Here is a 14,451-nt window from a genome sequence, read left to right as displayed (position 1 = left end):
AGCTTATCAAATTTCCTTATATTTTCTTTACTAAATTGATATTGGTGTATATGCAACTGACAGCAGGAGGGGTGGGGGACTGGTTTTTAAATTTGTTTGTATTATGTTTTAAAACTGAAAACATAATAAATATATAAAACACGAGAAGAATAAAAATGTATGTATTTGTTTTTACTTTTTCTCCTTTTTTCCTCTTGTGTGTTTACCATCTAAAAAGAAAAGATGACAATTTTTGTCATAATAGGCATAAGCGCAGAAAGGTTGGGCACTTCTTTATGCTTTTATTGCAACGTTTACTAAATTTGTGAATACATTTTATTTTCTATTTTAAATATAATGCTACATGAAATAATTGTTTCCTTTTTTTTGAAAACAGTACTTGGAAGAGTTTTAGCTATAAGGATGAGTGTTAAAAAATGAATATTGAAAAAAAGAAATAAAAGAAATGGATATTCATAGATTAGTGTCTGTTTCAGATCAGTTGAGGTAACAGCAGTTTATTGATGAGCTAATACTTGCAAACCTATCTTAATAAGCTGACTGTCACTCCCCACTTATTTCATGCATTTGACTAACTTTTTACTGTTTCCACTTTTTGACCAATGATTTAAATTCACTTTTTTCACCTATCTTTTTATTGTTTATTTATCTCCATTTTTGCATCAGGCTCTTAGAGGACAGTAATTTCATCTGTGCTGTATGTTAAAATATAGCACACATTTGACAAAAAATAAATATTGATTGGAAAAAAAAGTTAAAAGGAGTACTGATCTGAGAGCACAAGAGACTGACTGTGCCATTGTGTCTGTAATGTGGGATTGGACTATCAATGCAAACTCCTTTATATGTTCATTTGGATTGGTGCAGTTTAGTTGAGATGAGCTCTACATAATTTCAAATGGAACTGCAGGAAAAGAGGACAATAAGAAGAGCTAAAGAGAGAAATTAGTTAAGAATAAGACTGTGGGGTGATAAATAAATTATTCCATTCCCAGCGTTGAATGGCTCGATTGCCTTTGGCATTTTAGTATGTATGGAGAAATGAAGATACATAGGAAAGAAGTAGAAATTATGATCAATTTAATCTGTATATCATTAAATATGGTCTTATATCTTGCATGTGTATTTTAGGCAGAACTTTTGGTACTTTTCTGCCCTTGTAATGCATCAGCTATGCACACTTTAGTACAGTATAATTTTATGCTATTGTGCCTCTATAGCAAATGATCAAGTGTGTCTTCATCCTTCTCCCCACACATTAAAGCATCAAGTACCTCTGTGATCTCTACCTTTTTTAAAAGCATGATTACATTCAGCATCCGCCATCTCTACCTATTGAGAAAGGATGGAGAGTGCTGGATGTAATGGCTGTCATTTACTCACCTGAAACAGGGGGGAATTATCAATACCATGCACCCCATCTTTTGTATTTATCCCTGCTGATATGATAGTGCAGTCATAGTGAAGAGACATTGTGTCATAATGGTCTCCTTGCTGGCAAAGCCCACGAAGAAGATAGCATGAAATGAATGTGATATCGAGATGAGAGGGACAAGAGGTGCATTGGGTCGTTTAGCCACCAAATCCTTCTATTTTGTGATAAAAGAGGAGACAAAAGTGTTGCCTGCTAAAGTGTGAGCGTGTGTCTGTGTGGCGGATAGAGAACCAAGGCTTTTGAGAGATGATGAATGTATGATCTCACACACCTCAGAGAGTTTGAGTGACAGGGACGGACAGACAGAAACAGATGGAGAATGAAAGATATCAGGATCTATGCTCTGGAAGAGATGCCTTAATATTGGCACCCAATGGTCTCTGAGTTTGGTGTGTGTTTGTCTTTGCTCGCTTGGGGTTTTATCTGTTGACAAAAGAATTTCTGCAAATCCAGGCATCTGAGTCCTCAATAGGCATCAGGAGACCCCAGTGTTCTAGAATCTTTATTTAAGTTTTTTAATTCATTTTTAGGTGGTTAATGTGCATATCAGCTTATGCTTCACTGATTGTATGTGAAGGCATAAAGTATGAAGATGTGGCTTCATTTAGTAGACTTATGTGCCTACATAGAAATCATTGTACTGTAAAAACCCTCTCCCATGAAAATTGTGTTTCTTGTTTTTGTGGTATTTTCTGAAGATAAAGGGCATATATGAAGAAAATTAAGCCGAAAATTGCATTCCTGAGTATTTCTTTATTCAAGTCGTTGTGAATCAGGAGCAAAAATGCAGATGGAGAAAGAGCTTTTTTGGGACAGAAAATACGCTGAGTGAACCAGATCCTCCCTGCTCTACTCCATTCTGATGCATCCGCTTGAAGACAACTAGATCCAATTGTGCATTTTCGTTGCACCGGTAATTGGGGTGGTAAGGGGCTGTAAGCTAGCTTGAGAGCATTTAAAAAGAGAGCTCTCAGCAACAGTGAGGGGACGGGGAGGCAGGGGTTGTTCAATGCCAGAGGTCCAGGACAAAATTTAAATATCTTCACTTTCTGAACCACAGCTTTTCTTGCAGATAGGTTTCATAAGTAGCCTTTAAAGATTGTGGCATACAGATGTTTATGGCTGTAAAACCCCTCACTACACCATTTATGAACTTTTCTCAAACAGACATGAACATTTCCCCCTTTTCTCTCTTGGTTAAACTCTCAAAGTTCAAACCTTCGTAGAAAAATAAGTCTAGGATTACAGAAGGAAAACAAAGATCTGCTGGCGATTGAAGATTTATGCAACTCTGGCAGCCTAAAAGTTCTGCATATCTGTACATGAAACACGGAACCAAAGAGGGTGATTGACAAGATCAACAGCCAATCAGGACACATAACACAGTGCACTGTTTAAAAAAACAATGTCCTAAAAAAAGACAGATTTCTGACTATAGCTAAAATCTGCATAATCTTCATTAAAAGACCACTGGGAACGCTTTCAAATAGCTCAAAAAATTAGGTTGATGGGTCTTCAACTTACAGAAAAACAACATGTGTTGTTCATTCAAGAATAGCTGCTTATTGGTAATTCTAGCACAATTTCTTTGCAGGGACTTGGAAGTTATCTGGTTGGTTGAATGACGTAGCCGTGGTCAGTGTTTTTGGAGGATCAGGCCTGAGGAAAAGTGACAGGGACAGAAGGGATGCACAGGGAAATGCAGATTAGTAAAGAGTTAGATCACATATGCACATCAGTTCTCCATTATCTGCCTGATTCCATCTCAAACTCATTCTCTTTATCTACCCGATGCAAATATGCCTCTACACAGCAGGGAGGGCAAAGACACTTTGAGTTTTTCCACCAAAGCACACACACAATCTGAACAGATGCACCTGCATTGTCTCTAATCTGTAATAGCATGCACAATTCCTCTTGACTTTGACAACGAGATACTCCCCCTCTGAATTCATTCAGTTGTGTGTGACTCTGCAGTGTTTGTGCATACATATCTCAGCATACTATTTATAGTACTTGCAGGGACATTTGTGAATTCACTCAAATGTAGAAGTCTAAAAGAAGCAGCAATGTGTTGCAGTGGCATGCTTTCAGTGTACTTACACTATTTAGATATTTCTAATTCAGTTGATTTCAAACTTGCTTCTTTATTTATCAAAAAGGAAGAAAAAAAGCATTCTGATCAGTTAATGAGTGTCTATTGAATCAACAGAGAGAACAGCAGTTATTGCCGGACTGAGTTTCAGAATTACCAGCAGAAAAAAGGCATGCTCAAAATGCCACTTTTTATCTGGCCCATCAGTACATGGCTTAGTTATTTGTCTTTTTCCGTCTTAAAAAACAACCTGTGTCCCCTCAAAATGTAGTAAGGTAACTACATTTTAAAATTGTTTTCAAATCAGAAACATGTACGAAGATTTCTTTTTCCTAGTTCTTGTTTTTTTACTCTGCATGTGTCTTTTTATTTATGTACTTCATTGTGTATGTCAATTTTATGCTCTAATGTATGCAAATCATTTTGGAGTTTCTTCCCCTAAAAGATGAACTTCCTAATCATGCACTAAGCGTGCAGACATTTGCATGCAAACAAACAAAAAGCCATCATCCCCCTTTAACCTGGTCATATCAGTCCCTCACTGATGATTTCGGCTTCCTCTGTCCCTGGCTGTCAAGAAGCAGCTTGAGTGAAAGCATTCATCCACCAATGACAGCTCATTAATCAAAAGTGCCAACTGCTCTTATTATTGCGGCATGCAGTTACCATAGTGACAGTAAGGGGTAGGGTGCAGCTGAGATCCACCTCCCTTTTGCCCCATGTGCTTGGTCACTCAAAACTCATGCCAATCAGTGCCAGTCATTGCCAGTTTTAGTTGGCAGGGCAATATATCATCATAGATGGACTACTGTTCCCCCGTGGCCAAGTTCCTAATATGGAGCTGCTTCGATTGGCAAAAAGATGCAAACTCTTTAGCTGTAAAATTTTCAGCAAAACCAACCATGATACTACATAATATTCATTCACTTCTGCTTGATTAGTTCTGACAGAAATTGAAAGCAAGAAATTCATTTAAATGGTTAAAGTTTCCAGCCTTCTTAGTTTGATTTATTAAATACTTTTTCACCTAACTAATGGTTTTATAAATCTAGGCTAATAATTATTTTTGCAAGCAATAATGCTAGAACTAAATTATACAGGACATGTTTATCAGTGTAAAACATACGACTGTAGATCCCCCCTCCCTCTATTTATTTTAGTTGTTCAAAAAGACTTGTCCAGACTGGATTCTCTTCATAAAGTTTCTCTTACTTCCATTAATCTTGAAGGTCAGCTATGCGTTCCACATTGGTTTAAGGTTTCTGCATATTTTTTCACAGCTGTCAAGAGTACCTGTGGAGGCCTGTGGACAATACTCAACCTGCAGTGAATGTCTTGGATCAGGAGATCCTCACTGTGGCTGGTGTGTCCTACATAACATGTGAGTACAATCGTTTTGAGATAGAACAGATTTACAGTGCCTGTCAAAAGTTTTAAAATGCCCCAAACTTTAAAGTTTTTTAATGAGTACTGGCTCGTTGATCTCTAAAATGAAATGATAATACAAATGAACAACCAGAGTAGCAAAAAAGAATTCCTGGAACCAAATTATTGATCAAAATGTAATTGTAATTGTTAAAAGAAGGCACTTTTTACAAAAATAACAGCTAAACACAATTGCTACATTCTTTTTATAATTGAATGTTTTTCAGAATTGTGTTTGAAGTCTCCTGCAAAAATTTCCATCAAGGTTTGGTAGTTTCTTGGTTTTTCACTCATCTGTCCAGTTCATCCAAAGGGGCTCATTGTGGTTCAACCCTGGATACTTTCATTAAGTTTACCACCTAGCTCTTTTGTCTTCAGGTAGTTCAAGTATAGTTTTGCTTTATCTTTTGGGTCATTATTTCCCTAATGAATAAACAAACCCCTGACCAAAATTTTACACAAGTGGGAACCGCATGGCACTGCAGAATGCTGTGTGAATGTTCAAGGTGTCTCTGAAGCTGTACAGGATGCCAGTCCTGGATTCACCAATGAGCCCCAAACCATCACACTTCTATTTCCATGTTTAACAGTTGATGTTGCATAATATTAAGCCAGTCTTTTTCTTTTATAAAGATTCTGCATCTTCCTGTTGTCAGTGTTTCTTGGCCTAGACAAGCTATCTTAGCCTTTCTTACTGCAACTGATAATGCCAATTCTCAACATAGAAGTCCTCAATTTACAGTTAATACTGAAACTGGCTTTCAAAGACAGCAGTGAAGCTGAGCTTGAAGAAGTTGTCCTGTGATCCCCTTATGCAGTATTTAACTCTCAGAAACTTGTTCTCAGTCGCAGCTTTGGTCTTCCACACCTCTTCCTGTCACAGTTTCTTCTAGTCTAAGTGCCTTTTTATCGTCAGAGAAGCTTTAATCACTGACACCTTGACTTTCTTTGCATTTATTGGAAAAAAATAGCTAAATTTTGCTGTTCAATTCGAGCTGTTCAAAGTTCTTCAGTTTTAAATAACCTCAACTTTATATTCTAATTCCTGGCAATTCACAACTTTGTTTTAAACCATTTCAAGCCTTTTATACAACTCTACTACTTTTAACTGGAAAACATAACTTGGATAATTGGGATGTTCGAAAACTTTTGACTGGCTCTGTTTATTTCTCTGCTGTTCCCCAACTCTTTTACCCATACAGACATTTCTGGGGAATATGTGTTTGGATAGTTAGTTCTCCTTCCAGCAACCCCCACCACCACCTGTTTGACACACTATTCTCTAAAGCCCTTGACCATTCAGGCATACTTCTACACTATCCTGACCTCGGGTTGCTTTCCTGGACTTGGCCTTTTGCCACCATTATGTCTAGATATTTTCCCAGACTGAACCACTAGTGTTGTGTAGGCCTTGAAACAAGACCCCAATGGAGGCACTGAGACTTGCATGAACTTCCAAGATTGTGTTAAGCACTACTGTAGACTTTCAGGGTGTTGTTCATAATTTTGTTTCTATTTTTGTGGAAAGCAATTCGACAGGTTGTAGGATCTACACCGTGACTGTCATCCTTTCCTCTTTCTGTCCTTTTGATTTTAAAATAGCTTTTGATTTAAAAAAAAGATATACATTTAAGTGTAAATCTATAATCTCAGTTCTTTATAAATGTTTTTTTTCCAGATTATTTTTTCTTTCATAAAGATAAAAAAAAAATCTTACCAGTCAGTAGCACCCTTTTCTACTCTGATTATATTGGTTATATAAAGTCTACTTATGTTGAGCTAGTGGCTTAGTACAAATGAGTGTACGAACTAATTGTCAGAATAAAGTAAAAATCATTAATGTAATATCACATGCAATTTTTGGTAGCAAAGTTGTAATGTGTCTGCTGTAAACATTGATGGTAATATAGTAGGAATGGGTAATATGCATAATTTTTGGTTTGAAAACAAGTGATTGGTAGCACCATGAGTTCATTCTTGTTCTTAGCTCATAGATGTTTGTTTTCCTTAGAAATTAGTTAGAATTAATTTCTAAAACCTACTACAACTTTAAACTCAAAGATTTCCCCATGAGAAGCTATAGTCTAGTTTTGTGAAAACCTATTTGTGGGTGCCAGATTAGTTTGCTCCACAGCCGTTCAAAAATAATTTTCAACTTGAATATTGTAGCGAAACAACATTTTATATCCTTATTCATGCTGGCATAGAGAGGACACAAAGGGGTGGAAAAGTCTGAAAGGGACAAAAGTGCTTTGGAAGAAAATGAAATGGAACTATCTATGTAGGCAGAGTGTAGATGGGACAAAGACAAACGAAGAACAAAACCATATTTGGAGGCTTAATAAATGTTAGTAAATTCTAAGAACCAAAACCTGAAAATATGACAAATAATAATTGTTCATTTTGAATTCTTAAGGGGTAAATAGGCAATGAATGTTCCATTGGGACAATACGTTCAAGGATTTAAATCTAACGGAATGAAAAGTTTAATAAAAACAAAACAATATATTTATGTTTGCATTAGACCAGGCCAAAAGATTAGACCGTTTTCACAAAGGTAATTTGTTTTAAAGTGCGTTTTGAATTTAGGCTGAACTGATTTGGTAAAGTGTGTATGTAAGTGGGCATGTATACAAATAAACAGTTGCTCTTGACATTCTCACAGTCAGAGCAAATGGGTAGCTACAGATTGGGTTGTCACACTTAACCTGATAGAAATGCTTGCCCTTGACTTATTTCAGTCTTAACACAAATGCACAGAAGGGCAGGTTTACTCTCACACAAGCCATTCCTGCTTGAGATTTTCTGTCAATGCACTAAAACATGAATAGATCTCAGAGAAAGAGAGAAAATTGCCAAAATGCCCCTTTAGTAGATGTCAAGTGTTGAGATGATTGATGAACACAAGGGCAGAAAAATAGATTTATGGGTTTGCTGTGTACAAGTGAAGATGTGAATGATTTGTGAGTGTTCACCTGCACATCAGCACTGTCTACTGGACACCCCTTGTTGCACAATGACACACACTGTGGATAAAACTCACAAACCAACAAGATTTATTGACCACATCTTCATCTTATCATCTTTCCTATAAACAGTCAACATTTTAAACAGTCCCGGTTCAGAATTATTTTTGTTTTCAGTTTTAGGGTAACCTTCAAGCTTCAAATAGCCACCAAAACAACAGGTAAAGTGCAAACAGTTTCAACAGCCTTTTTCAATGTCTCTAAGTTTTAGCAAAACAATGACAGTGTTTACAGTCAGCTTCTCAATGAGAGATGACTTCTTTTTTGGATTTATATTTTACAAATGGTACATACTACCATAACTTTAAAGTTTCAGTGGTTTCTTAGTAGGATTTACTTAATTAACTTCTTTCTCTTTCGGCTTTTCCCATCAGGGGTCGCCACAGCGAATCATCCTCTTCCACCTCACTCTATCATGGACATCTTCTACCCTAACATTAGCCAACTTCATGTCCTCTGTTAAGACATCCATATATCTCCTCTTTGGCCGTCCTCTTGCCCTCCTGCCAGGCAGCTCCATCTCCAACATCCTTCTACCAATATATCCACTGTCCCTCCTCTGAACATGTCCAAACCATCTCAGTCTGGCTTCTCTGACTTTGTCGCTAACACAGGCAACATGAGCCGTCCCTCTGATGTACTCGTTCCTTATCCTGTCTATCCTGGTCACTCCCAAGGAGAACCTCAACATCTTCATCTCCGCTACCTCCATCTCAGCCTCTTGTCTCTGTCTCACTGCTACCGTCTCTAACCCATAGAGCAGAGCTGGTCTCACCACTGTCTTGTACACCTTTCCTTTGAGTCTTGCTGACACTTTTCTGTCACACAACACTCCTGATTTACTTAATTAACGAACTAACTAAAGGACTTGGTCAAAAATAAACACACGTTTTAGCTAGTGGACACTTCACAATATCCCTGTGTTGCATTTTAGTAAAACAATAAAACAAAATCTGTAAGTTTATGACAATCTGCATCCCTCTGGTTCTGAGATATTTTAAAGACCCACTCCCATCATCTTTTGAGCTACTTTACAAAGGGTTTCCAGTGGGCTTTTTTTTATTATAATTTTGTCGTTTTTAGCCAAAATAACAAAACAAAAAAACCCTGCTGTGTTCTAGGACGGTTTGTATAGAACAGCAAAAGTTTATTAAAACTAGTGGAACTAGTACTAGTAGAACATGTTAAAAACACAATTTTCATTGAGTGTTTAAGAAGACTGTGATATTTGAACAGAATAGTTATCGAACACAAAAGTGAGACGAAAATTAACAAGTGATTTTCAAAAAAAGTGAAATAATGTTAAAAACTATGAAGGACAGCATTGTTTTTTGTTTGTTTGAAGCCAATTTAGATGTGTTTTTCTGGCCTTGTCAAGGTCAACACAAGTTTTAACAATGACTAAAAGACCAAAGGTGTACACAAAGCCTTTTAAAAACCACATGGGAGAAGCGACCATAACACAGACAGACTCTCATACTTGCTCTGAGCTGGAATGAATAGTTGTAAGGAAGGATAGGGAGCAGTTCCTCCTCCATAGTGCCCGTCCACATAGTTTGTTGTTCCAATCAACCTTGAATTCTCCTCACTGCTCTGAGGGGAAAAACAGCTTGCTTTCTCTCTTGGTCTCTCTCTTTTATTATCGCTTTTCCTCTCATGCACATACACACGTAGCCCCCATTCTCTCAGCTATCGGCGTTGCTTTTATTTACTCTATAGATTTGTGAGAGAGAACCTGTTAAAGGGAATACCAGACCAAGAAGAGGAAGGTAATCAATATTACAGGAGAGGAAATCAACAAGAGTGGATGGTGCACCTGTTTGCATTTCTGTGTATGCTCCTCCAATTGCAGTCAAATTGTCCTTCATGACCAATGGCCGTATTAAAAATATAACAGTTTTTAGAAAAAAGTTATTTTCTAATGTTTTTCTGTACATTTATAATGAAACTTATACCATTAGATGTCAATTCTAAAAACTCTTGAAATCATTCAAGGGATTTCCAAGTTCTCCAGTGAGCTCTGACACCATTCATGTAGACCTGGAGGCACACCTGTCAACTAAACTGTCTTGGTCTAGTCATGCTGTCAGACATCCACAATGTATGCTAATGCCATTCTAGTTAAGCAAGTAAAAGGAAAGTTTTGACTCATCTCAACCTCCTTCTTTTTATTATTCCCTTTTTTTAAAAATTTCTTTTGCACTCTAGATGAAACAAAAATTGTCAATCGGAAGAAAGCTTCAAGTAAAGGACCCTGACAGATTACATATACAAAAGGGGTCTTCTGTGTAGAAATAAAAACAGTTAGAAACTAGATGCAAACATCTTTCAATTTATGTGCATATTTAGGTGTATGTATAAACTACAGTAAAACAGCCTTTGCTTGAGTTATGTTAACCCACACTTTTATGAATTTCAAATTTCCATCTAACTAACCCTGGGTGTTTGCATCCAACTGTTTTTGTTTACAATATAAAGTTGGTCTAATCTGAAATGTTACTTTTTTTGTGAATTCTACTCTCCACCCCCCTGACAAAAAGGCAGGGGCACTCCTGCTGAGAGCCAAACCCAGAAATACTTGAGCCATGTTGGGGGTATGTTGCCTTTTGAATGCCAGTCTGTCAGCTGTCAGTTTTGTAAGTGGTTAACTATGATGTCAAGACGCCTGTAGTGCATGACAGCCAGAAAGATTGGAGACCGTATTTTGAGAGGTACTTTTGTCAATCTGATCGTCGTCACATTTGGCGTAGATGTTGGAAATATTTTACATTTCTATACAATATGTGTTGATGGTGGTATAAGGGAAAATATGTTGCCATATATTCACTCAACCTTCTTTTTATCACTTATTTTTTTATGGTCACCAGGCACGTTCACACATAGGGCCCTAGGGATGCTTGAACACCTGCCCTTTTAGCCTCGTAATAAAAAGTGCCCTAGCACCCTCTGTTTTTTTGTATTAACATTAATACATTTCTGTTAGAGATACAAGACAAAAATGTGGCTACCAACACCCATAGTATTCTATCAAACCCATTTTTTTGTAATATGAGGGTTCTGAGCTGCCGCTTTTGTCTTTGCGGCTCTGAATGGACTCAGAGCCGCCAGAGAGAGTAAGGGACAGCCAGGGACAGCGAGACAAACTGCTGCCCCACAGACAACTGTGCAGACAATGCGACCATGAAGCAACTTGAATCTGAGAGTTCTGGTCTAACTAGTCGTCGTCCACTGATTCAACGAGCTTAAATATGGTTCATATTTAAAAGAAACGCTCTAAAGAGGACAAAAGCCATGGAGAAACAAAAAGGGGATAAAGCAGATGACTGGAAAAGGTAGAACTGAAAACCACACACTTCTACTCAATGAAGAAAATAAACAGAAATGAAGAAAGATGTTGATGATTAAATAAACCAGGAGTGACTGATAGAGGACAGAATATGACCAAAAACACCACTGTAAACATAAATGACAGCAGAATCCTCAAAGCGACAATATGATAACATTAAATACTATTAATAGTTTCAGCATTCTTGGGATGAAACTTGTTGGATGTCGGTGTTTAAAATATTACGATCATTATTAAACTTGATTCATTTTAATTATGCCTGCAGCACATTGTGCCAAAATTAATAGCCTGCAGTGTTTTATTGCTTTGATGTTTTCCAAGTCTATGATAAAGTGAACAAACTCATGCTGACAATAATTTGTTTACTTAAAAAATTGACACTTGCATCACTTTCACCTACACATGTATCATGGCTGAGTTTTTATCTATTAGTCATTTATTTTATAATTTCACTTAATTTCTGTATTGTTTAAAGGACAAAAAAAAAGTGTTTTGGCTGCCGTTTTCTGACTTTGAGCCCCTGCCCCTCTAAAATCCAGTGCACATCCCTAATGGTCACTATTCTTAATTATAAGCCAAGCGATTCAGTATTAAGTAAACCTAAAGTATATTATATTTTACTGTACATTCATATATGTTGACTAAAAATGCTCATTAATTGTGGTAGTTACATTCTAAAAATAACATGCAATAGATGGAATCTGTAAAGTAGTTATCTTAATTTTTTGCTAAAATTATAGTATTCTAACTGTGTAAAAACCATTGCTGCACACTTTACAGTTTTCCCCAACAGACATTAACATTTCACATTTTCATCTCTGGTTTAAACTCTCTAAGTTCAAACCTTCATAGAAAAATAAGTCCTGTATTGCAGATCGAAAAAATATTTTTTTTAAATCTGAAAATCTGCTTGAGATCAAAGATTTATGTAGCTCTGACAGGCTGAACACAATCTGTACAACAGACACAGCATGGAGGAGATACAGGGAGACTGCAAAAGGTGAGCTGTGATATAGCAAAAGACCATTCGGTTCTCCCTGTCTTCTTGTTTCACAATACCGTAATGTCATTGTAAGTGTTCAGCATGTTGAATCAATTTTTTTGGCTTTGTGATTTGTCTGTTCGTCACACATCTATACATCTTGTATTTTCAAATTTTTTCTGACTATTATGACGTTCTCTCTCCTTTTGGCTCCTCTCCATTTTTCTACAAAATCTTACAAAGGATTGTTCTTTTCTCTCATAAAAATCATTGGCTCCGTAAAGTAATTAATGCCAGAAATAACTTTCGTTGCTCCACCAGTTTAGATTTACCCATAGATCTTTCAGCTCTACCTAGGATATTTGCAAATCTTTTTGAGTAATACAATAAGTTCAGGAAGCCAGGAGAAATCACACAAAATTGCAGATAAAGAGTACAAGTCATCCTGCAAGCTTCTTGTCCTCTGAAGCCTTTGTATTCCTCAGACATCTGAAGTGTTGTCAAACGAATAACCTTTTGGAGGAGGAAGCTAATTGGCAGATTCTCCATGCCCTCTGCTTCTCTCTTCTCACATTTCTTCTCCTACCTGTCGTTGTGCTCAAAGCCATCTTTAACTCAGAATGCTCATTAGCTGGGAAATAGTGAGCTAATACTAATTAAACAACACTGCACCAATTAGCGTGCAACTACATTGTAATTGGTTGCAGTGATGGCTAAACTTTTCGTACAGTTGCCTTTAATTGCTTTTAAGTACACTGGTCCATAAAAAAAAAGTCATGGTTTACACAACAACAACAATTTTATAAGCAAGCAAATGTTAAAATGTGAAGTTCAGACTCAAACAAATAAAGTACTGTACTTGGGGTTATGTGTCATGAAGTCTAACTCTTTTACTATTTTATTCACCATTTGTCAGCTTGCTAAATGAAATATTTACTCGACTGCTATCTGTGATAGTTGGATTTCTTGAAAATGTTTAGTAACTAAAAGCACCTCAAGGAATGCTGTGACCACCATTTTACTTTTTACTTTACTTTACTTTTTCTTCTTATTCTCATGGTTTTGTTAAATAAATATATTTCAAATTCTAGAATTCATAGTATAAACATCAATTTATTTTTAATAACCTTTCCTGCAGCTCTATCAAAACTTGGTAGACCACCGTTTGAAAATTCAAGCCCTGGATTTATTTAAAATTATTTTTGTAAGCAATTTAGCCCACCAGAGTTGTATATTTATTCAAAGTTGTCACTTTGATCTTGATTTTGTTGGATCCATGGCTTTTCTCTGATGTCAGTATCTAAAAGGGAGGAGGGCCTCTCTTGTGTAAGGGCGACAGCGCTCACCCAATGCCGTCACCCTCCACCTCTTGGTGGGTCTTAAGGAAAGTTGAGAGAAGGGAACAAGACCAAGAAGTGACAGGGGCATCAGGATGGAACAGAGCCCTCCGCATTCTAGTTTTCTCTGAACTGTCACCAACATGGTGTGAAGACGCACAGACTTTTTCAATCTCACAACCACACCTCACAAAAACAGCCACAAAATGATTTACGTAGCCACCCTTAAGCACATGCACAACATATGCACACTCACTTTTAAGTCAGAGCCATTGCTCACTGTCACCTGTTGTCACTCCAGCAAGCAGAGGAAGGCAGAGGCACCAGAAAATGGACAGGCACACCGAAAAAACTTCAGGGAGGTAGTTGCCTTGCTTTAATTTAACACAGCATAAGTGGGACTGATTATAATTCATTATCAGACAACATAAAACAGTGTCTCAATTTGGTTAAAATCTTTAAATAGTAAAATAATTAAGTGCAACAGAAAAAAACTTATATACTTATATACTTATTATTTTAAGAACAGAGTTATAAAGACAGCTTTGCAAATGTTTATTCAAGATTCACAAAGAACAAGATTGAAGTAAAATAAGATTTCTATTGTACATTTTGGTAGGAATACACAGTCATGGTAATGAAAAGCATCCAGCTTGCCCGTGGCTGGAAAAACACATGATAGTGTCAGATGTTTTCATTCATAAGGCCAATGTTAGTTCTGTAAAAAAACAGTTACCCTCATCTGACAGCATCTGTTTTGAGCACCCTGAAGCATCTGCCAGCATCTCAAACACCGATGTCTTGT

The 14,451-nt window shown here is 36.9% G+C and overlaps 1 protein-coding gene across 3 annotated transcripts in view; it reads left to right on the top strand.

Moving 5' to 3' along the window:
- plxna4 (plexin A4) overlaps window positions 1–14,451 on the top strand; it is a 259,710-nt gene that overhangs the window by 171,576 nt on the left and 73,683 nt on the right. For all 3 annotated transcript variants that reach the window (XM_078942272.1, XM_023952327.2, XM_023952326.2), the window contains one exon: window positions 4,811–4,911. In XM_078942272.1, coding sequence (XP_078798398.1) covers window positions 4,811–4,911 — 101 coding nt within the window. The remainder of the gene's footprint in view (window positions 1–4,810; window positions 4,912–14,451) is intronic.

This window comes from Oryzias latipes, chromosome 23 (genome assembly GCF_053564925.1).
Source record: "Oryzias latipes strain Hd-rR chromosome 23, Olatipes_Hd-rR_3.1".
Classification (NCBI taxonomy): Eukaryota; Metazoa; Chordata; class Actinopteri; order Beloniformes; family Adrianichthyidae; genus Oryzias; species Oryzias latipes.
This window is presented reverse-complemented; position numbering and strand designations above follow the sequence as displayed.